The sequence below is a fragment of the Poecilia reticulata genome, linkage group LG19, assembly GCF_000633615.1.
Source record: "Poecilia reticulata strain Guanapo linkage group LG19, Guppy_female_1.0+MT, whole genome shotgun sequence".
In the NCBI taxonomy this organism is placed as follows: domain Eukaryota; kingdom Metazoa; phylum Chordata; class Actinopteri; order Cyprinodontiformes; family Poeciliidae; genus Poecilia; species Poecilia reticulata.
The window spans coordinates 19,694,263-19,717,968 of record NC_024349.1 but is presented as its reverse complement, the minus strand read 5'-3'; the positions used below and the strand labels follow the sequence as shown (position 1 = coordinate 19,717,968).

Here is a 23,706-nt window from a genome sequence, read left to right as displayed (position 1 = left end):
TATATATATATATATATATATAAAGAAATTATTGACTTAAACTGACTCGTATCTTGCTGGAAAGTTAATTTTGAGGTGGTTTTGTCTTTTTTTTAAAAGTGTCATTGCTGCACCATGACTGTGGTGGTTGATAGTTCCTGTTAATCCACGCAGTGGGGACTGAGTCGGTTCACTTTCCTGTTCCTTAGGGCTCCTGCCTGTCTGTTGTTGTTTTTTCTTTTTCTGTGCCATATTAGTCATAACCAACCACGGAGCGGCGGTTAAAGTTTGCCACCGCTTTTCGGTTGGTTTGGACCAGCTGGACACAGCAATGACCAGGTTTAACAGTTTGGAGTGGCTTGGAACCACTCTGAAAAAACACTAAATCTAAGTATTTGTTTTTGTCTAGTTTCTAGTGCAAATATCTTGTTACACTTAAAATAATTCAAGACTAATTTACAAGTAACTTCATAGCACGTTACACAGGCTTGTTTTCAGTAAAAAAAATAAAATAAAAAAAAGAACAATGATCAAAAGTATATTAGTTCCACCGACCAATTTCTTTCACTTAAAACAAGACATTTCTCCAATATAAAAAAAAAAGCAAAAACTCTGCCAGTGAAACTTTTATCAGTATTCAAAAAGAATTACTGACTTGAAACAAGCCGGTGCAGCTCGCTTAAAAGTTACTTGTAGTTTTGACTTATTTTAATATAATACGATATTTGCGTTAGAAACTAAGCAAAAACACGTTTGTGATTTCGCAGCAGCATCAAGAACAAGGGATGTCTTGGCTCTGGGTTTGATCATTTTTAAATGGTCCACCATTTAAAAATGATATGGATTCTGATGCAAACCATCAGAGTCCATGGCTTACATGCTGTTAGTCTGTTGTCTGATTGTCTCTCCCATGCACATTAGAAATGTTTAGAGCGGCTAATCAGTTCAAACTCACAAACTATTTGTGCTTGCTCATCTTAATGATGCTGAAGTAGCACATGGCTACTTCAGGTCAGTGTTTTCTTCAGCTTGTTCTCTAAAAAATGTGATTCTCCAGGTTCTGTTGAGGCTCAAAACCACAAACACTTTAAAGAAACCGTTTTTGATCAGAGATCAAGACCCGATTTGTAGAAACAGCCAACTACGTGCATTCTTGCTGACTCCTTTTGCACTGGAACCATGTTGCTAGGATTTTAAACTTTTGCAAGGTTTTGTCCAAACTTGGAAATAACAGGAGTTGAAAGCGAGAGGCTAGTCGCCTGTTTATTGACAGCAATCACATAAGAACACAGCAGCTAGAAAACTCACAGCACAGACCTTTTTGTTACAAAAAAACGTTTTAAAAGACAATTTAAAAAAAAACAAAATTTCTCTTCTACTGAGGAAAACTTACATAAGATAATCCAGTTCATCACAGGACTCAAGTTTTTCCACTCAAATTGTGTTTCTCTCTGATTCTGACAGATTGTTGAACAAAACAGCTTTCATTTCTTTTTTTTATTTTTATTTTTGTTCTGATTTATCCACCCCTTGTAGATTCACCTCAAACTGCTTCAGGTCTTAATTCTCACCAGTGTTCATGTACATTCAACTCATGCAAAGTCTTGATTGTTTTTGAAACATTTTGCTGCCATCTAGCAGTCAGAGTTACTCCAGCCAGACGTACGCCTCGTTTTTCTAATTTGCATACTTAATGCTAAAATCTATACCTTGTGAAGCTACTGAAATCAACAATTTCTACTTGAAAGCCATGACAATTTAGTCTTAAATGTTTCAAGGGATTCATTTCTCGTTGACTCCCTTAATCATATATAACTTATAGTTGACATAAAGTGTTCATTTTGAAACGAATGTTCTTATTTACTGGCAATGTTTGCGGTCAAATCCAGCCGCACGGAACAGCGTTGCGTTCTAATGCTGCGACTCCCCGCGTCACGCTGCAGATGCCTGAGAGATTGCTTTTAAAAACACAGAGGAATGTGCAACCGTGTTTATTTTTGGAGGATCTTACTCAGAGAGACATGCGGCAACAGTCTGGGCTTTTTCTTCTGGCGACCACCGCCGCCCTCGCTTGCCTCTGGCTCCGGCTGAATTTCGGGGCAATTTTATGGTGGTGACAGTGTGTGACGGGCGCCGTTAAACTGTCATATCTTGCGTACAGAGGAAGTCGGTGGCGGAGAGGTGATGCTCAGATAAGACTTCCTCTCTCTCCTCTTTGTGAACCTTTTTTTTTATCATCCACTTCCATATCTGGCGCCCTCATGAAGGGTTTCTTGTGGTGGTGGGGTGGGGGGGGGATTCTAAGTCCACACTGGGATGATTTAAGGGCCTAAAGGTCTTTTAAAGGTGGTAAGAAAAGTTAGCTCTGTGTGCTTGAGGTCATGGGGTGAGTCCGGCTCTCTGGAGCCACTGAAAACGTAGGCGAATTAGACAAATTGGTGTGATTCTCGTCAAGGTTTTTGCAGACTTGTATCGTCTTACCTTTGGCGCGAGTCTCTCAAATAAACTTTGAGTTTATTTGAAAGTTTAGGAAATCTAAATATAGGCCTTCTAATAAACAATATTAAGCATGTGGTAGGTTTAGGACACATTCCTCAAAGTCTTTTGTAGCTGGAAAACACTGTGACTTACAGTCTTCGTTCCCCTTTGAGTCTGCAAGCTTTTATCTACAGTTATCCGCTGCCAGAGTCACCACCACTGTAAAAATGTAAAAGACAATAAAACTGTGTCCCCTTGAGCCCTACTATAATCATTTTCATTTTATGTAGTGCTTTATTTGTAGTAAATAGTTTCTTTGGCCAGATTTGTGGAAATAAATAAATAAATAAATTGGGCTTTTAAGGGCGTTTCACATGGAATCTGGAATCTCTGCGATTATGGAAAAATATACTTTGCTGCTCCGGTTCACAGAGGGTTGAAGACATTTTTGATGTCAAACGGCATTTCGATCAGGGCATGATCTAGACTTCCACTAAACCATTGAAACATCACGATTCTGTTCTGTTTTTGTCATTATTTCATAGACCTGCTGCTGTGTTTGGGATCATTGTCCTGCTGATGACCTGGTTTGGTCCAAACGCCACACGCGGGACAAATGGCATCACATTCGACTGCAGGACGCAGTCCAACGGGACGCTCAGGTTGTTGACGATCGTCCCTCCCACCATCGTTATTGACAGCTTGGTGTGGATTGTTTGTGCTGATCTTTTCTTAAACATGCTATTGCTGCTAAAACATCTCTGCTTTGGTCTCATCTATCCAAGGAGCATTTGTCTACAGGTCTTTGTCTTCATTTAGACTCAGATTTCCTGCAAAGTGACGTTTTGTCTTGCTGTTGTCTTGTTTTTAGAATTAAGAAATGTTTTATTCCTTGAGTTATTTCTAAGACAGCCCTGTGGCTACACGTGGTCAGTTTTTGCCCGACTGACCCGTCATGAACTTGCTCCAACCTAGGTCTGTTTTTCCAGGAGTGGAACTCCTGGGAAAAATTAGCAGCTGTTTTTAAGTGTTTTCCCACTTGTGAATAATGGCTGTCTCTGCAGATTGGTGGATTTCCATTGATTCTGAAATGGCCTCATAACCCCTCCTGGGTTGACTGGGAGCAACCATTGCTTCTCTACAGTTTGAGATGTTCTGTAGGATTTTCTTACACTGTGTGAACGTTTAATGCAAACCGGGATGACCGATATGGAACTCATCTTTTGCAAAACTCCTGAGGATATGATTTTTTAAGAAGTGCTATGTCAAGAAGCTACTAGAAATGCTATTGACTGTGTTAAAATCCGTTTTTTTTTTTTGTTGGGAAGATTATGTACAATTTCAATGGATTTTTTTAAAGATCATGTTAAAGTATAAAAAATCCCGACTTTGACCTCGACTTTTTTTGAAAAAGTTGCCGCAAAATCATAAATTTTAGACTGCAACACACCCAAAAAAAACAAACAAACCCCACTGCCACATCCTGGACGGACACTTCAACAGGATGATGGTTTTGCCCCCTTAAACTTTCTAGAATCGTCAGGCATGACATTTCATGACAGTCCTGACAATCTTGGAAACTTTTAAGGAACGAGCAAATGAGTGAACATGAACATCGACTCTACTGACGCTATTTTAGATACTTGTGGGGGTAGATACCGAAAGCTCAGCCTGGCATTCGCCTGTTTTTCGTGTCTGTAATTGCTTGGTTGACCTGTCTCTGCCGTCTCTCACAAATGGACCGTCCAAATTGCCCCGGCCGTCTCACCATCAAAGCAGCTGCTTGTGGGGAAGAAGAAAAAAAAAAAAGAAACTACACAAACAAAAGATCCTTTTCTCAGCTTCATCTGGCCGGGTCACGAACGACACGGACGGCCTGTTTGTCCTTCATCCTGGGAGGCCTCGGCTGATTCGACATTAAGATTGCGTCGCCGCTGTATCCGAACATCAGACGGAACATCTAGGAGGGAGATCAGAACCGAACGAGTCCCCGCAATGAACGCAGAGCCACTGATCCACGGCGTCGCTCCGTATCTCGGCCCCGGCGATGTGAAATCAAAGGGCCGGCTGATTTGGAACATGTGGACCGGTGTCTGTATGTCATGCAGAGGAGAAGGGCAGGGGGGGGGAAGACAACAGCAAACTGGAAACTATGAAAACCTGCAGCAGTCGCTCCGGCACTTTGATGATAAGTGAAGGAGATTGCTGGTGTTTAAATGTGACGTAATGTTTTTCATTCTGAAGTTTCACTGCTTACCATCAGACCGACTTTTACCAGACTTGTTTCCTCAGAAATAAATCAGAGGGCAGACGCGAGCGTAGATCCGAGGCTTCGCWGTCAGACRGGGAAATATTTCAACAACCATTTTTCCTATCAACTGAAACGTTTTCCTTCTCATCTTGTTATGTATTTTCCAGGCACATTGCGCCATTTTGCAGCACAATCAAGTAACTATGTTACCTTCAAACAAATGTATGAAATATAAAAGAGAGTTGACTTCGCAATTTGACGGCTTGAAATTGGGYCTCTGTCTCTTTAAGAAGCAGATTTTTTTTCAAATCYGCCCAATTTGCACTCAGCGACCCTGGAAAAATGTCTTGTTATAAGTGAAATACCTTGCACTTTAAGAAAAAAWAAATMAATATTAAGGAAATATTATCACTAAATAAGCTGTTATAGCTTGCTAAAAAGTTACTTTTTTTRTTTGATGTTTATTAAAATATTATAGGCCAAAAATACTTGGTAAGATTTTGTTGTAGAAAATGATTGAACACATATTTTAATATTTGTACTTATGTGTTTAAATGTTAAATCTGCCGTAACAGACATCTATACAAAAAAAAAAAAAAACTAAATTAAAATCATGGCAAAACATTTTCCTTCTTTCTAAAAACATGAAAATTCAGCTGATTTCAGATCTGAAGGTCTGTCTCAGTCTTTGCTGGATCCTAGAGGATCAGGATCAGAAAAACATTTCCTACTCGTGAAAGTGAACGACTGTTTCTGGCTGCGCCTCAGCAGGGTTCCTGTGGTTTGGACCGGTGCTGTCGAATGCTCCGAAGTGGATGAGATTCCAGAAGCTGTGTGAGATTCCAGAAGTTTCGCACTTTCCCCCAGAAGCATCTGGAAACGGCCCGGAGTCTGACTGCTGCCCATCCCTCATGAAACAGCTGTGTTTTACAGATTACTGGCAGGTTTAGTTCATTTTTTCTTTTTTTTAAATCCTCTTATCTGTTCTCATTAGGGTTAGCTATATTTTACAGTCAAGATTTCTACTAAAGAAGTTTAACAACAACAAAAAAAGTAACTGTTTAGCATTGCGCTAACAATATTGTTGGTCTACAAAACTGTCAGCATATTTTTTGTATTTTGGTGGAATTTCTGCATTTCAGTTAGTCATCATGTGAKTTATATAAAAATAMATTTTCTTTTAGCATCAGTTAAATGTTTGTTCCAGCCTGGATTTTTAATCCTGAGCTGGTAAAAAGTTAACATCAAAGCTGAATTAAAAGGTATGACGTGCTGAATATAAAACCAGAATTACAGCAAAATCAACTGTAAATCAAATCAATAAGAGCGACTTTGCATCTTGTAGTCTTTTTCAATGCTTCGATCTGCTTTAGTTGGAGCTAATCCAACAGATTATAGTCTTTAACTACCCTTAGTCTGGATCGGTTTTAACTAAATAATTAAAACCTATCCAGACTAACGGCAGTTTTAATTAATTGATAAAACAAAGATTTTTAACCCCAAATTCAAAAATACCTCCAGGCTCATGGCAGGTGGTGGCAATGGAAGGCAAACATCTGCATTATCAACAAGAAAAATMATCTTTTTACTCACTTTTAGCATTTTATAAATGAACATTTAAAGCATATTTCAATAGAGCAAACAAATGGGCATGCAGGTTTTTGGTCACTATTTAGCTTCTCTAAAACACAGAATACACTGGACCATGATTTTATTTTATAGTTTGTTTTTTTTTATTTCAGCAAAAACTGATAAATGCCAAAAAAGTACAGACACCTGCAGCAGAAACAAGTAAATACATTTAGTGCATGTCTGGTTGTAAAGCTGACACTTCACTAGTAACACATTCAAACATGACCAAACTCACAAGTTAATACTCCATACSTCTCCGCCGTCGGCCCTTCCGGGACCAGCCTTCAGAATAAACAGAAGCTGCCACAGTTAATGCCCTGTTGCATCAAATATTCAATTAGCTTTTATTCCATAATCAGAATGTGCAAACGTTAGAAAAAACGCCGTTTCAAAATACTGTGCATACATGTTAAGAACGTGTGCATGTTCCGGCAGGTCCACAYGTCATCACTTCCTGAACATTACGAAGAAAAACGGGTGCAGRATTTGGTTTCACGTTGGTTTTACAAAAAATGAAATAAAAAAAACAAAAAACAAAACAGAAAACACAACAGTAATCAAGTGAAAAGCAGAACAGGGACCAAAAGGATCCGAGCGCAAGTCACCGTGCTGCCGGATCCGAACGAGGCACAAACCGGACACAAAGCGTCAGTCCAATAAAACAAAGACTACGGTCTACATCATGCTGACAAAAATACAGCTCAGGCCACATTCCATCTTTAGGAATAAAAAAATACTTCATGTGATAAAGACTCTGGTGTTCGATCTGTTTGTAAGAATATATACACATAGATTTATTTTTTCCAATTTTAACTGAAACATCCGAGCAGCTCAGAACAACCGATTGAATCRTCACAAACGGGTCAAAACCTACATTCAGTTCATGCTGAGGACGAGGGGGWATACYGGAATCTTTTACAGATAAACTGAACTGAGGGAAATGTATTCTTTYTTYTTTTATTTATTTTTTTTCTTTTCTCCAGTTCTTCTCCTGGGTGACCTGAAGGGTCACAATGCAAACGTCCTGAAGGGGGTGCAGTGTCTGGGTTCTTGGTTGCATTAATCATTATCTGTAACAGTCGATGCCATTGGTTCTGAGGCTTGGTGGAGTTGAACCAGCAACTTGAAATCAATCTGGTAACCGGATGGGAGGGTTGCTTTTTGAGTCGGAAAGTTCAGCTTCGAGGACGATGGTTTCAGTGTATCACAGACGCTCTTGTGGAAAGGAGAGGTTCGCGCTTAGGGTGTCCTGCCGAATGACGACTCTGCGTCACATTAAAAACATCGGCAGAGTAGCCGACAAACCATCATAACAAACACTGCGAACAAGGTTCCCCCCACAGTCCTTAAGGTCTTGAAGAGAATGTGCTTAAACCTCATTTCATACCCCAATTTCAGGAAAACATTTAGGTCAAACTCTCTGAAGTTTGTTGTTCCTTTACATTTGCTGCCTAAAAACCACTGAAGAAAATTTGGTAGTTAACCCAAAGATGGATGCATCTGTTTAAATTCTGTGTTTGGTTTTACGTGCAGCGAACAAGACTGCGACAAGCCAGCAGTAAAGGACAAAGTTGTTCGCCAGCCGTCATGATGCTATTTTTCATGGTACAACAGCCAGAGGAGCTAAACCATCATGCAGAGCTAATTGCACTGCTGCCCCTCTGCAATTAGGGTTTGTTGTACAAGCTGTTAACCTGATCGTGACGTGATCTTTGTTTGAAATGTGGGCCAGAAATCAATGGAACGACCAGGAATCTAATGGTATACTGTAATGAAAAGGGTTTATGCAAGGATAAACTGATCTAAAACCTGCAAACAAACAAGCTATTAACAGGCTAAGTTTTACTTTATAGTCTGAAACTGTTCAAATTATTCGGATTCACTCAGAATTAGCACCGATGGATCACTGTTGGTCACTGATTTCTGTTAAAGCACAAACTTTGATGTCTAGATGTGGAAAATCTTCCTTCCCACGTTTTAGGGTTCTCTGTAATCTCACAATTTCAGTTGTTGCTGAGTCCATAATTTGTGAACTGCAGCTCTACATGCTGACTTTGCTTACATGTCGCTGAATGTGCCTCTAATCACCGGATTTGTTTGCACAAAGGCCTGTGAGGAACCTTAGACAGAGAGGTTTAATGATCCAATCTGAGCTGATTTTGATGGGACTGAATACAGTGAGGCTCTGACCTTTAGATTTAATACAATAAGCCATAAACTGGATGAAGGTTTTGTCACAGCATTCAACTGTGACTCGACACTGAAGGAGAGGATGTGAGTCCTTACTGGATGCAAGGACTGCTGGTGTCATGAGGTAAAAACACAGACGACTCAGTCGTTTGCAGTGGCTTTAATGTCCATGTAACGTCCGTTGTCCAACAACGCGCTTCCCCTCTACAGTGTGCTGCTGAGAATCTCCGAGACCTGCGCGTTTGTCTGGTCGTCTGAGTCCACTTCCTGGGCAGTGGCTCCCTCCGTCTCCTCCCCCTCCTCTCCAGACTCTGCTTGTGCTACAACCACTGACACTCCCGCGGCCGTTACAGTCTCCTCCTTCTCCYGACTCGGCGACGCATCCTTGCAGGGCTCCACAAAGATCCTGCGAACGTGGGGCCGCGGTTCCCGGTGCCGGGCTTTACGACTCTCCAGGATGCAGGAGGCGTGGCTTACGTAGGTGTGGCCCTGCGGTGAGGGTGGGTCCTCCAGTGGAGTTAAGTCGGCGTCCAGTTGCCTGGTGTAAACGCCCTCCGATAAAGACCCAGTGAGACTCTCCCCACTGTGGCCCCGGAGCCAGCGCTGGGGCCCGCTGAAATACTGCCCCCGGTGGCTCCTGGAGAGCAGTTTGCGTTTGGCCGGTGGATTGGCAAGACCCCTCAGAGGGGCTGGGCCCTCCTTAGTAAGTGAGAGGCCCTCAAAAGTCTTGGTGGTGTCGGACAGAGCCGGGGACAGGGGGAACGACAGGGGGAGATCTTTGTAGAACCTGGGGGACAAGGGAAGGGAGGGAGATGTAGGCAGGGTTCTGCAGCGAGATGGTGGGTTAGGAGAGGTGGGGAGGGAGAGATCTGCAGATGGAGAAGTGGAGGTAGGTAGGAGAGGATCCTTCCTGGGAGTGGAGACAGGGAGGTCTGTCGGTGGGCAAATACTGTACCTAAGAGAAAGAGAAATCAGACGAAAGGTGAGGCAAGTCTGTGCCACTCGGCTTAGCCTGCTGCTTCTGTGACTGGACCCCAGATAAGCAGAAGAAAATGGATGGATGGAATCAAACTACAGGGGCAGTTCCCCTATTCTGAGGGAAGTAAAGCCAGTAGAAAAGCCGGTATGTTTGGTTTCTTTCTGGACCCTCCAGAAAGAAACCATCTTTTGAAGCGGTATTGTAGTCTGAAACTGGAGGAGAGGATTTTAGTGTCTGAATTACCCTAGGCCTTTCCAAAGTGTTTAATGTTACCTGAGTTCGTGGATCTGCAGGACGTCGGGGGCGCTTCCGCCTAGCGAGTGCATGACCTGCTGGGACAGATCTGAAGCTGGAGAGTAGAGCAGATCCAGTTCGCGGGGGCTCAGGGCGTCACTGGAGTCATAGTCGCTGTCAGTGGGCAGGAACACCTCAGAGGAGCCGTCCTCATCTGAGCCGAGCAGAGAGTCTGTCAGACAGACGATCAGGGTGAAAATCTCTGAAGTTGCTTTGAGTCTTTTTTTAATAGGAAAATCTTCATACGCACCACTGATGGCCTTCCTCTGCCGGAGCTCCGGCGACGGGGAGGGTGTAGGCATGTAGTCCATTGTGGAGGAGGTGGAGTCAGTCTTCTGCTGTCCAGAATTGCTCTCTGAAGCACTGGCGTCCACCAGACAGTTGATGAGGACACCGCCACGGGGTTGCTTGTAGCGYGCGTACTGCAGGGCGTCCGTTATCCAGCGGAGGTCACGCCGCATCTCATCCAGCTGCTGCAGAGACGAAAAGACAAGCAAATAGGACATTGGGGAACATCCTGGTCTTACCATAGCACACGCCAAACTATACAGAGATTGACCGTGACTTTGGAATACTTTTSTATAAAGAAGAGTTCATAGTAAGCTCAACAGAAGCAAAGGTGCACAAGTCTTCTGACTGGAAAACTGGCTCCAATCACGATCCCTTTATCGCTATGGTTGACAGTTGGTATTGTGCATTCGTAGTGCCGGTGGGGCAATGAACCCTTCCGACACATCTCTGTCTGGAACAAAGGAAATGCATCAGCTGTCTTAATTACAAGCATTGATTTATCTAAAAAACTCTCACTGACCAAACCTATCCAAGTGAGTGACCATGGTCTGCGTAAAAAGTGACCAGACTAAGTTAACCTGGATGATAACTCTTTAAGGACAAAAAGCAAGCCGACTCCAGAACTTGAGAGAGGAGCAACTGTGAGTCCAAACTGAAATTAGAAAGTACGTAGCTCTTTTTCCTTCACCTGTGCCGTTGATGTGTAATGTCAGAATCACGCAAAAAAAAAAGTAAATTCCACGCTAAGATGGTTAATGAACACTGACGGCTGTCCCTGGGTTTCTGCCTCTGAATGCCGAGTGAACTCCGTTGTGGCACCATTTCTCGATGAAAAATGAACCTTGGCTTATGTGGGGACAAAATGTGTTGGCATCAGCAAGATGAACTGGGTTGAACACACTGGAGTAACTTGCTGAACATTGTTTGACCATCCACTGAAAAAGGTCTTTGGAGATTTGAGAAGTAAATTCCAGGTTTCTTGTATCCGGGTTAAAAAAAAGCCCTTGCTTAGACTACATTATTTTTAGAAAGTCGTCTTTTTTTTTTTTGCTTTGTGTCTCCATCTCCTTTGACAGAAAAACCTGGAAAAGTGTTTTTGAGTGTTTTTGAGTCTAAGCTGTTCCTTACTGCCAGAAGAACTGAGACCCCAAGACAGGTTTGTGATGATTAATCACAAAATTATTACTCAAAATGATATTTTTATTACTATGTATCAAACACTGTCTTGAGATTAAGGATATTTGCAAATAGATGGACTTGGTTCTGTCCACGACAACTTTCGAGGTACTTATACCGATGTTCTGGGTTTGATTTTCTTATGAATATGGTCCCAAAACAAGAGTGATGTGAAAGAAGTAAAATGGACTAGGAGTCACAAAAAGAACACGAAGAAGCTCCTTTGTAGAAGAGGCTGCATGTTTAAGGATAACACACAACTCCTCAATGTGGATCAGATAATTTGCTGTGTCACGTTAAAAATCTACAATTATTCTCCGACTCTCCCTCACAGTCTCATCACGTTGTTTTGGTTAGCCTCAGTAGGAAATTTGGAGAATCCAACCGAGACAATGTGGTTGTGGAAAAGCTACTGATTGAAAGTTCAGATGCTGGATGGATTGTTTAGTATGTAGTGTCTTTTCATACTTTTTTTTTTAAACTCTTGTAAAAGCTTTTTTTCTTGGTTTTTATGTTATTTAAAAAAAAATTGTTCAAAAATATTTTTGTGACCTTTTTCTAAGTTGGTTTTGCTTTAAAAAAAAAGTTTTCGCTGTCATTTCACATTAATAACTATTTTTAAATAATTGATCACACTGATTCTGTCTTTTTCATCATTTCTGCCTCTTTCTCTATGCATTGTGTTATTCCTGGTTTTGGTTTGAGATGGATCTGCATCTGTCCGTCAGATATTGGACCTCTGAGCGCTGGAGCTCCAGCGCCAGCATCGTTTGATCTTCTTGGCTCTCTGTTCTGCTGAAACACAGACAGGCTGTAGTGGGATGACAACAAACAAGAGATTTCCTGGAGATTCCACCACACAGATGAAAAAAGTTTTTCTTTTGCAGTTCGGGAAGAAAACGGAGCCGTGGAAGTTTCCATCTGCAGCAGATTAAACTGACAGCAGCTTCGTGATTTAAACCACAGATCTGCTGAGGTTTCAATTGTCGCTCTGCAGCTTCAGCAGCTCTCGCAGACTCTTCGGTATCTGTCTCCGTCTGAGGAGTTCAACTTTACACATTAATGTAGAAATGTAGGATTAAGAAATTGCTTTAATTCAAGAAAGAAGAAGCTGCTGAGTAAAGCAAGACTCGTGCTCAAGGGGAAGGGTATGTCATCCTTTTCAGCATAGGGATGGTGGGCCCGCAGCATCACTCTTCACCAAACAAGAATACAGAGACGGATATAAAAACTTTAGCTTTTAAATGGTCGCTTTGTGAAAAATATTTCATCCTGGAAAAGAGAATCCCATAGAAGCGGGAGATACACTCAGAGATAGTTGGCAAAAAATATTTTTTGTTTGATGTTTATTCAAGGTGATTTGAGTCAAAAAGTTTCAGAATATTTCACAGGATCAGAATAGAAGCTGAATGAAGCTGTACTCTCTGTGAGATGCTTAATTACTGAATTATGCTGTGGAGCCCGAAACTGGCCAAATGTTTTGTTTTTTTTGGCAGAAAAAGATAAAAGAAAAAAGAAAAAGATAATTAGGAGGATTCATATCACCAGCAGCCTCAGCGCAGGTGAGGCGAGTTACACGGCAACTAAACAACGACCTAGTGAAAGATGTGTTGTAGGTTTGTAGCGACTGTATAAAATATCTCAGTGTTTATAAGTTGGCTCGGTCGCGTTTTTCCAGAATTAGATTTTATTTTCTTTTTTCTACAAATGCTAATAAAACAAACAAACAAAAAAACAAACAAACAAACAAAAACAACTTTGGTCTTCTGCAGGTAAGATACAGGCCGCTAATAAATACTCCACAGAAACCCAATTTTAAAACTAGTTAGAATAGTGAGATTTTTTAAATCTTAACTTGTAATTTAACATTTGAAACTTGTCTGGGTCTATATATATAGGAGTCTCACATCGGCCTCTCATCATTTAATTAGTTACTTCATCTCTTCCTTTATGATGATTCTCTGTTGCCAGAGAGACGTTGAAATCTTTGTGGCATCACAAACCAACCGATTTTGGCTGATTTGAACATGGGGTTCTACTGGTTGGAGAGCTAAAGTTTAATTCTAATGAAAAGAGCGGTATATATAATTATTTTGTCTTTTTGATATAAATCATCCTGCAGAGTCACTCCAGATGATTTTTGTTGCTTCCTCTTGTATATCTGAAGCTTTGCTGCTTTTTGTTTGCTGTCCTGAAGGGGATCAGTTATATATATTTTTATAGAAGAAATCTGACACCTAAATAGTTAACCTCATTATGGCAGAATAAAATAAAAACCTTGTGAGCTCACACATTTTTTTTCCCTCTCTTGTCTGAAGCATCCAAACAGTTTTTCAGTTCGATTCGTTGGATCTGAACTCTGACGGTACAGAGCGGCTCCCCCCCTGCGCTGCGATTCGTGTTATTTATCCCAGCTTCTCTGTGGTCAGAGTCCATTTTTTTCCGAGCCTTACAGAAAGCAGACAGATGGTGTCACTCGCTCTGTGTTTGGAGAGCACTGCTGAGGTTTTGTGGTCGGCCTCCATTAGTGGCGGGTTAGCTCCTCGGTAAGAATCTTCAAATGAGGAGAAAAATACTCGCCGTTTATCGGATGAAATTTTTACGGCTGAAACACTTTTGACATTTCAAAGATGTTTTTGCTTTCGGCAGCAGAAGTGCTTCTGCTTCTACAAGTACATGGGAAAAAAACCCTCCAAAAGTTTATTTATGCGTCCTGTTGTCTGTTCACCACAGAGAATCGCTTCCTGAAAAGCTTAGAAAAAAAAAGTGTTAGCCGTTGGAAAGGAGGTGGTTGGTTTTCTCACCTGGATGTAGTCCAGGATGAGCTGATGTCGGGATCTGGCGCTCGTCAACTCGCCGTCCGTGATGGCCTCCCGCAGTGCTTGCTGGGTAATCAGGGAGTCCAGGTCCAGAACGGAGGACAGGCGGCAGTAGAGACCGATGAACTTTTCTTTGTAGGTGCAGAAGTGAACTGAGATGGGAAACAGAGTTTTTAGTCTGGATTGGACTAAAAATAAAACGCTTTTCATAAAAATAAAAAAAAAAATGCAGAAAACTCTCCAGAATAAACTCTCCAGTTTTATGGAAAAGTTGTTGGGGGTTTTTTGTGATGTTTTTGTCCTTAGGCCGTAAGCATGAGAACTGCAAAAAACCAGGACAAAGTTACCTATTACGTTAATCATATCAAAATTAAGCTAACACTTGGGAGATTCCAGGAAAAGTTTAGGCATCACAGCAGCTGCTGTAGTTTCAGAGAGAATGAGGATGGAATATAAATTAATTTGGATATTTTTTTGGCACTACCACAGCTCCATATAATCTCTTTTTGATGAAGGTTCCTGGTCACTGCCTGTCCCACAGCCCATGAGCGTAAACTCAATTAAACAAATAAACTAAATTGAAAAAAAAAATCTTTAACTGTTTCTAGGATTAAAGAAATGACCAACCACCTTATTACCATCGTTATTCTGAGCCGATTCTCTTGAGCAGCATGCAGTCGGCGCTGATCGCCATGATTAAACCAATCAGTAACAGATACAGTGAGCGGCGGCCGGAGCTCGTCCTGCAGACGGCTCCGTCCTTCGTGGACGACGCGGTTTTCGGCGGCGTTGGAGCCGCTCCACGGGTCGAGGACAGACCAAGCTGTGTTTGTAGCAGCAGACGCACTAAATCAGCCTGCAGGCTCCAGCAGGACGGCCTCTCTGCTGACCCCCCCCAACACACACACACACATACACACACACATGAACGTGGTAATAACACCCACACGCACTGCACAATATGCTCTCTCTCTACATGCAGAGCAGCACACACAGATGCAGATTCAGCCTCTAACTTTTGGTTTTAATGAAAAACGACTTATTTTTCAGTTTGCTTTGACTTTTTTTTTTTTTTATTCAATGCCAGAAAGGTTTAAAGCCTCTACTATATCATCTGATTTGTTATCCAAACGTTGTGACATACGCTGCAAATCGTTCCAGAGATGTTGGTTCAGCCCCTCTGAAGCGAAGATGTTCAAAGGATCTCTTGTTTGACAAGAAGAGTGTACAAGTAAAAATGATTCAGAAAAAGATCGGGAGAGATTTTAGAGCGACATCTACTGCCTTTCTCTTCATGTCCATGACAAAAGAAAACCACGTTTTCTATTGTGGTTTTCTATTGTCAATCTCTTCTCCACATGGCTGTGGAGAAGAGATTACTGCATGCAGTCCTGACCAGTGTCCAGTAGACAGGACTGCAAAAATGACAAATTAGGAAAATTGTGCTAAAGCAGCAGTTTATGGAAGGTGGTGTGGGCTTGGTTTTAGTTCCTTCTAAATGTTTTGGGAAGCTGGTGAGCTGCAAAGTTCCCTCCGGACTCCCAGTCCTCTCAATCTGACCAGAGCCTGTGTGCGTGTGTGTGTGAGACGTCGGGCTCTGCGTGCTGCAGAGAGGGAAACAGTGTGTGTAGTTACCGAGCTCAAACATCTGCAGTGGGAGGTGCAGGAACCCCGACAGAGGGGCGTAGGGGTTGGACTGGCCAGGGGCGGAGCAGACGTCGTCAGCAGGGGGCAGCAGCAGCAGGAAGGAGACGTCGTGGCCGATCTCCACCACCTCCTGACTGTAGAGACGGAAATGGCGGGCCTGTGTGTGTGTGTGTGTGTGTGTGAACACACGGAAACATGATGGGAACCATGAAGGAACATCCATACATTCATGGTGACATTTGTTGTTAATAGTTAATTAATTACTTTTATATTTTTCAGTTTTATTATCTAGATTTCTTTCTTTAATTTTTTCCCCCCTCTGTTCATTTTTTGTGCATTCCTCTTGAAGTTTTGACTTTGACTGGTAACTTTGTTAGTTACAATAAACAATTAATCCATTTGAATAATATTTAGATTTTTTTCTCCACTCCTCTCCTGTCTTAGAGAGTGTTCAACCTTTCCAGATGGAATGCACAGGTGTCACACCTAGGGGGCGCTGCTGCTGTGTAAAACGATCTGAGGCTGTGCAGGTGAGCATACCTGGTGCAGAGGGACATTGATGAGCTTCAGCAGCGACTTGATGGCTGTCTGCAGCTCGTAGTACAGCAGAGGGGCGTGGCTTTCTGGCTGAGGCTCCGCCTCCCCCTCGTCCTCCTCGCTGCGTCGTTTTTCCCCCACGGCCGCCAGCGTTTGGATCCAGTCCCACTCCTCCCTGAAGGAGCGCACAGGAAACGGGTTACCTTACATTTATTGCCTGCAGGTGCATTGTGTGAAACGCAGTCCAGTCTCTTTGCCTCCTTTGGTTGCAGAGTCAAAAAATGACTTATGATCTTACACAAAATGTCAGCATCGCCCCCCCAAAAAAATGCAGATGGTGAGTTTTAGTGTCTGTGTGAGAGAGAGAGGGAACCTGGACACGTTGGCGTTGTCCCGGATCCGGGTGTGGCACAGCATGTTGGGGGCCCGCTGGGACACCAGCACTTTGATCTGGTCCACGGAGCTGCTGAGCTTCAGGTAGCCCAAGTAGAGGCCAGGGGCGAGGCGGTGGGTGCTGCGCCGCTGGTACGCCAGGATGTCCTGCAGGGTCAGGAGGATGCAAAAGAGAGAGAGAAAAAAACTTTAACCAAAGAAAGATGGACTGGAGAGTTTTGAAACCATGGCTATGACGAGGAAACTAATCCTCCAAGCACACACACATTGATTCACCCCGTATCTTCTTTTCCATCTTTAACTCTCTGGAAAGTCTCTTAAAGGGGCAGTATTGTGTAAAATTGACTTTTTGGAGCTTTGCATCACATTGGGATGTTATTCCCTCATCAAAAACATATTTGTAGTGTTGTTTAAATTCTTTCTTGGATGTTTGATTATCCCTTTAATCTCCAGTGGCAACCATTCAGTTGTGCAAAATGCTTGGGGAAGACCAAGTGCCTCACGGAGCAGCCCTCCCCAGCAACTCCCCCGCTCAACTCCTTCAGACTAGCCAGCAACAATCAGCAAACACCTGATGGAACTGCACATCTTCTGAGCTCATTACATGAGCTACTTCTCTGTGCAATGCTGGTAAAAATGTTGTAAAAGGGTTAATAGAGGAGCGCTGTTGCGATGACTTTCTGAAGAGCAGGAATTTTTAAAGAGACAAAGACCCAATTTCAATTTGCTAACTTACGTCAACTTTCTTTTAAGGCATATTTTCATAACTCAAGGTAACATAGTTACTCGATTGTGCTATAAAATGGCACTACTGTATATAAAAAACATAATACTGTCCCTTTTATCCCCTTAAAGTAACTAAAAATTGTTTTATTTTTAGCCAGCAACAATCACATTTACATTCGTTCCTGTTCAAAAGATAAAAAAAAAATTAGCTGTTTCATGTTTTTTCATCTCGTCTCTCATTGTTACACCTGTCCCAACCATGTTAAGAGCACAGAAATATTTCCAAACTCATATGGCTGGATGACTTAACACTTTTTAAAGAAATATTAAGGAACTATTCACTTAAAACAGGCTCCTGTATCTTGCTGAAAAGTAACTTGTATATTAGTGTTGTCCAATTTCTATCTGCACTAGGATCTAAACAAAAAAAACCCAAACACTTGGTGAGAAGTTGTGTTTTTGCCGCGTTCTTCCTCACCTGCATGGTGATGATGAGGATGTCCAGCGCGTACGGCTCCTCCGGCGTGGACAGGGACTTCCTCTGGCTCTGCAGTTTGGTCACCTGCATCCACCTCCCGCTGAACAGCGAGTGCTGGCTCTCGGTGTCGCGGATGGTCACGAGCAGCACGTTGCCGTGGCGATCCTTGATGGGCTCGTAGTGGACCCGGCCCAGGTTGTGGGTTCCGAGAAGGTTCTGTCCGACCGAATAAAGCAGATTAAACCAGAGCTACAGCTGTTTTGTTGTTTTTTTTATCCTGCTGGTTCTGGGTTTAAATGTCCTCACCTGCAGCTGGGCGGCAGCGGTGAGCATCTTATGGCGGGCCTGCAGGGTGGACGAAGAAGACATGGAGACAGACATGCTCTGTCTCAGCCATCGGACATCCTCCCACATGCAGGACAGCTGTGGGGCAAACACAGGACCAGGTCATTGTGCTGTGGGGTTGCTAATTTAGGAGGAAATGACCATCAGTTGGGACACTCTGTAAAGGCAGGAGTTTCAAATACACTGCAAAAACATATAATCTTACCAAGTAGTTTCGGTGTAAACACCTTAGTCCACTTGAAATAAGACAAAACTAACTTACAAGTAACTTTTCAGCAGGACAAAGGAATTTATTTTAAGTTAATAATTGCTTAATATTGTGTAAAAAAATGTACCAGCTCCACCAGTGGATTATGTCACTTACAAAAAGGGAAATAATGTTACTTTTCATCAATCTTAAGGGATTATTGACTTAAAACAAGCTCCGACATCATGCTGAAAAGTTACTTCCAGGTTAGTTTTGTGTAATTTAATATGTACTAAAGATATTTGCACTAGAAACTAGAACAAAAATACTTGGCAGGTTTTTAATGTTAAGTGTCTGGTAACACAATGCCAAACAGGAACGACATCAGCTGTGGTCCTAGAAGCAACTATTGCTGCCTTTCCAAGTAGAAACAGTCAAAACTGTCTGAAGTTCACCATCCTGCACAGCGTATCAGTTAAACATCTCATACCGACTGTCACTTAGGGGGATCATGAACTCCTCTGCATGCCAAGGTGCACTAGAGTCCAAATGTGCCGTTTTCTTGCCGTTGTTCGCATCTGCATGTTTCCTCACGGTCTGTGGAATTTTCCTGCCACCCTGGCACAGTGGTGTGTCTGTACATGTCAGTGAGTGCAGAGAGACGGCATCATGCATATATAATCCAAAATCTATTTGGAAAAGTTTGTTTTTTTTGCTGGCCTATAAATACGCATGTTCTTTAAGCCGAGCCTGAAGACGGAAACTTCCTGCATCTTATATGGACAATTTGGAGTTGTGCGCGTTTCGCCCCTGCATCTCCGATTTTAAGTAAAACCAAAAAAAAAAGAAGATGGACAACACTGACCGTACTCTTCATGAGACTGTCATAGAAAATATACAGAATGTCTTCATTTCCCTTTCGGATGAATAAAGTATTTTTGAATGTGAAAGACTGATGGAGTCAGACTGAAAACCACAGAGTTATTCCAGCATCAACATTTAGATGTTAAGCATCAGCGAGAAGTATGGACTTTTTTCATGACGAGCATTTCTGTATAAAGTTCTTTTTTTTTTTTTATAGCCTAGGAATACATTTCTTTAGAGTTGCTGCTCTTCATCCTATTTGTGGTCAAGGGGGCGGGCGGCCATTGTTGTTACCATCTCTGCAGCTTGCTCGTTTCATGGACTTCCTTCAAACAATATTTTTTCTGCCTTCTATGAAATGTTATTTCCAGCTCTGACAGACAGATGGAATAAAAACAGTTATTCAGATTAAAGATGCTCTCAGAAACCTTTATCCAAATTGCCATGTGAGTACTTCAGACACTCCTTCGTTTCCCTTTTTTTTCTTGTTGCTGTCAAAGCTTTAAAGCCCAGACGGCCGGCGTTCATTCAGACTCAGGGCTCTGCGGGCTTCGGGGGGAAAGTGGTAATTTTCCACGTCAGACTCGGAGCTGTAAAGCTGTAAATGTTGCATTCTTCCCACTCAAGCATTACAGCTGCAGTTGCTCTGTGGTTTTAATTGCTCAGCATATCTCTGAAAAGACTAAAGCACAATTTCGTGGAACCTAGCGGTAACGTTTGTCGAGCCTAAAACTTTGACATTTTGTCCGGATTTGCGAGAAGATGTCAGAGAATTAAGAAAAACCGAAGGAATAAGTCAGATTTTAGAAAGTTTCTGCTGAAAGATGAATGAATTAAATAGAAGAGGGGTGAACAATAAGCAGAAGCACTGTCTGTTTTGAAAGGTTGATTTTAATACATTTAGAAGTGGCAATTGATGCAATAACCTCACACTGTGAATAAAATATTAGATCTATGAGTTGATTAAATGATTTATAAAAGAAAAAAAAAGCCACAAAACAAGGCAATTTGCTGAAAAAAACCTGATCATATTCAGAACAGTGATTAAGCCAAAACTGCAGAAAATATATATATACACCTTGCATCTTTGTCTATAAATATGTTTTCCCCAAAACTCCGTGAACGACGTAGTTTTAGCTTTACCCTATGTCACTACATTCTAGGAAAAGAAATGTTTATTTTCTTATTTTAAAAAAGAAATTTAGTTATTTGTTTATTTGCATATTTTACTGTATTTGTAATATTATATACAAAGGCTTAAGTGACTAAAAGAGAAATCTTCAGAAAGTGGCAAATAAAAAAAAAAAATCTTTTTATCGATGGAAAAATACATAACTAAAATTAAGTTAGTTGCAGCCATAATAAGTACAGTGTGTGCTAGCAAACAAGGAGGAAAATATTAAAATGTGTTCAAGATTTACTAAAATAMCCTGCAATATTCTAATACATCTTAACCCCTTGCAAATCAAATTCTCTTTCCCCCCTTCACCAGTCTGCATAAAGTAAAAAACCCCAAAAACAAACAAACAAAGAAACGTATATTTATTAGTTTGAGGTAGTATTTCTTAATCTGGAATCATTTAGGATGCAGTTTGAGCGTTCATGCTTGTGGAGCGAGTCGTCTCAGAGGGATGGTGTGACGCAGCCGCTTGGCCGTACCTTGGTGAACCAGAGGAAGTCCTGCATGAGCGAGCTGCTGTAGGAATCATCCACTTCCACGATGGGAATCTGCTCCTCTGCAGTCACTAGTAAGCTGTCCTTGTGGTAGAAAACAGCAGCCAGGTAAATCCCCCTGCACACAGCGTGGGACAGGTGTTGGATTTTTATTTTTTATTTTTCTTTCACAGCCTTCAGCTGTAGGTTCATATGGAAGAGGAATAGGGCCATTAATCTCAGTTGTTAGCGACCCTAATCCTCTTCCGTAGGGCTCAGGTGAATCAAACCTTTTCAGTGTCTTCACAAACTTGTTTGAGGAGTTGAAGAGGTGCTTGAGGCTTCTGGAGACGGACTGCTTCCTGCTTGGGTTCTGTAGTTTCGACGAGTCTGCAGAGAAAAAACAGCAGACGGGTTTTTAAAGAATGTTCAGCCGGAACCAACTGAAGCGTGACGTCCAGGTAAATCCGGTCCAGTTGGCGGAAGCTGTAAATGTTGAGGTGGATTTTTAGTTTTCCGTGCGTTAATTCAGGGTCAGGGGTTCGGTCACATTTCTCTCCCACGTTCAAGTTATCTCCTTCATTCCTCCTCCTATCTCTGTTCCCTCTGCGTCTCGCCCCCCTCASCCCCAGCCGGAGCGTTCAGGCGATGCCAATCTCCAGACCGCAGCGGCCTTTTTACTCCGGCTAATTACACACTGCATAATTATCAGGCTGTAAACAAACGAGGAGCTTACAAACATGATGCCGTGCCTGAAGTGGCCGGCGGCGCGGCGGCCTGGCTGCCGACAGGAACCTGTTTAGCTCTGTCCCGCCACAGAGTGAAAACTATCTGTGACAAGAAGAAATGCTTGTTGCATTTAAGTCAAACTACCGGAACGGGTTCTCCGCTGGAAAGACAGGATTTATCCTCTGATTAAAGGCAGAATTCCTGCTTCTATGGAACGTCCTGTAGCCTGAACCCCAGGAATGAATGGAAAATAATAAAGTACAGTTAATGAAGCAAACAGGAAATATGTTATTTATCAAGAAAACTTAAAAGTTGATACTTTTTTTAAAAACCAAACCCTTGTTTTTAAGTTTGAAATGTAGACAAATAAAATTGATAACAGAATGATTCACCTCCTGGACATGTAAAAATAAATGTTTTTTTTTTTCTTTTCAGAAATATTTGCAAACTATTTTTCATTTGTATTTCAGAGCTTTCTTCAGCAGTGAAGTTTAGACATCCATCCATTTTCTTTACACCCTTGTCCCTCAGTGGGGTCAGGAGGGTTGCTGGTGCCCATCTCCAGCTAACGTTCCGGGTGAGAGGCGGGGTCACCCTGGACAGGTCGCCAGTCTGTCGCAGGGCAACACAGAGACACACAGGACAAACAACCATGCACACACGCACTGACACCTAGGGACAATTTAGATAGGCCAATTAACCTGACAGTCATGTTTTTGGACTGTGGGAGGAAACCGGAGTACCCAGAGAAAACCCACRCATGCACAGGGAGAACATGCAAACTCCATGCATGTTCTCCGGGGCCGGGAATCGAACCCAGAACCTTCTTGCTGCAAGGCAACAGCTCAACCAACTGTGCCACTGTGCAGCCTGAAGTTTAGACATTTTTATTTAATTTTAAAAACCATCAGCACCAAACTAGAGATGTCAAACAAAGCGGACAAAAAAGTAATTGTGTTAACCTGAACTGCAGGTCTAATACAACAGACTCCGAGTAGTGAGAAAGTAAAACGTAAATTCCTGGAAAGTAACAAGCATGTTATCAGAAACTAAGTAAAATTTTGAGATTTAAAAATAACAAGAACTTTTCTGTGAAGTAACCTATGACTTTCAGGAAAGTGGCCTTTAATTTCCATGAAACTACTGCAGGTGTGTATTCACACTACAGTCCTGCTTGGTCTGCTTTAATCAAACACTGGTTTGTTTGGGGAGATGTGAATGCGAAGTCAAACTGTGATGCGAACCAAAAAAAGCAAACTGGCACAAAAGACCTAGGTTGCGCGGTTCGAATTCAAATGTGATTGTCAAGCGCAGGGCATTCTGGGTAAATAAAACCAAAACAAATGTGTGACGCTAACGCTAGCAGGGGAAATGGCTTGCAGTCTTTTGCCAAAGACAAAAGTAACATCCAACAACCGCTACAATCTGACACTACTCTACTTTTATTTATATTTYATGAAGAAGTTGCGCTCAGTGTCTTTTGGGAGGCTTTCATGTTGTTTTCTTCGGCGGTTCTTGGAGCAGCGCCACCACAGGCAAGGAGGTGAACAGATTTTTCAAAGGGGTTTATTTTGTTAAGTGGGAAAGTGAGCAACAGGTGGAAAAACCCTTCTAGATTTATTTCCAATTTAAAAAAAGCTACGCATAGGTTCCAGAAAAATAGCTCTTAAATGAAAAAWAAATAAATAAATAAAATTCTACAACAAGATTGAAACTGTTCACATCATTTTAGCTCAGGTCAGACAAAAAAAAAATCGAGAGGATCATAACTTATGAGGATAACTCATTTTTTTCCCCAGTTCGAAACTGACTGAATTCTGCTCAAATGTTCTAAAAATGTGATAGATTTGAATATCATTCCTTTGCTACTGGGAAATCTCAAGAGCAAAATTGCGTTCCCATTTCAACCAGCGGCTGTGCTGGTGTGCGTCTGTTAGCCGTGCGGCAGCATTGGTCTCTCCTGCGCTGATGTTTTACAGTCTGGCTGAGCTGTGAACAGCAGCAGCATTCAGCAGCTGTCTGTTTGCATGTGTGTGTGTGTGTGTGTGTGTGTGTGTG

The 23,706-nt window shown here is 42.0% G+C and overlaps 1 protein-coding gene across 1 annotated transcript in view; it reads right to left on the bottom strand.

Moving 5' to 3' along the window:
• Positions 1-6,422: 6,422 nt before the first annotated feature.
• ankfn1a (ankyrin repeat and fibronectin type III domain containing 1a) overlaps positions 6,423-23,706 on the bottom strand; it is a 43,847-nt gene continuing 26,563 nt past the window's right edge. Inside the window, exons 3-13 of the mRNA XM_008437679.2 lie at positions 21,210-21,309; positions 20,926-21,058; positions 18,177-18,293; positions 17,871-18,086; positions 16,647-16,813; positions 16,277-16,448; positions 15,725-15,893; positions 14,075-14,241; positions 10,054-10,276; positions 9,783-9,975; positions 6,423-9,485 (exon numbers count right to left, since the gene is read on the bottom strand). Of these exons, the coding sequence (XP_008435901.1) occupies positions 8,735-9,485; positions 9,783-9,975; positions 10,054-10,276; positions 14,075-14,241; positions 15,725-15,893; positions 16,277-16,448; positions 16,647-16,813; positions 17,871-18,086; positions 18,177-18,293; positions 20,926-21,058; positions 21,210-21,309 (2,408 nt within the window). The 3' untranslated portion in view covers positions 6,423-8,734. The remainder of the gene's footprint in view (positions 9,486-9,782; positions 9,976-10,053; positions 10,277-14,074; positions 14,242-15,724; positions 15,894-16,276; positions 16,449-16,646; positions 16,814-17,870; positions 18,087-18,176; positions 18,294-20,925; positions 21,059-21,209; positions 21,310-23,706) is intronic.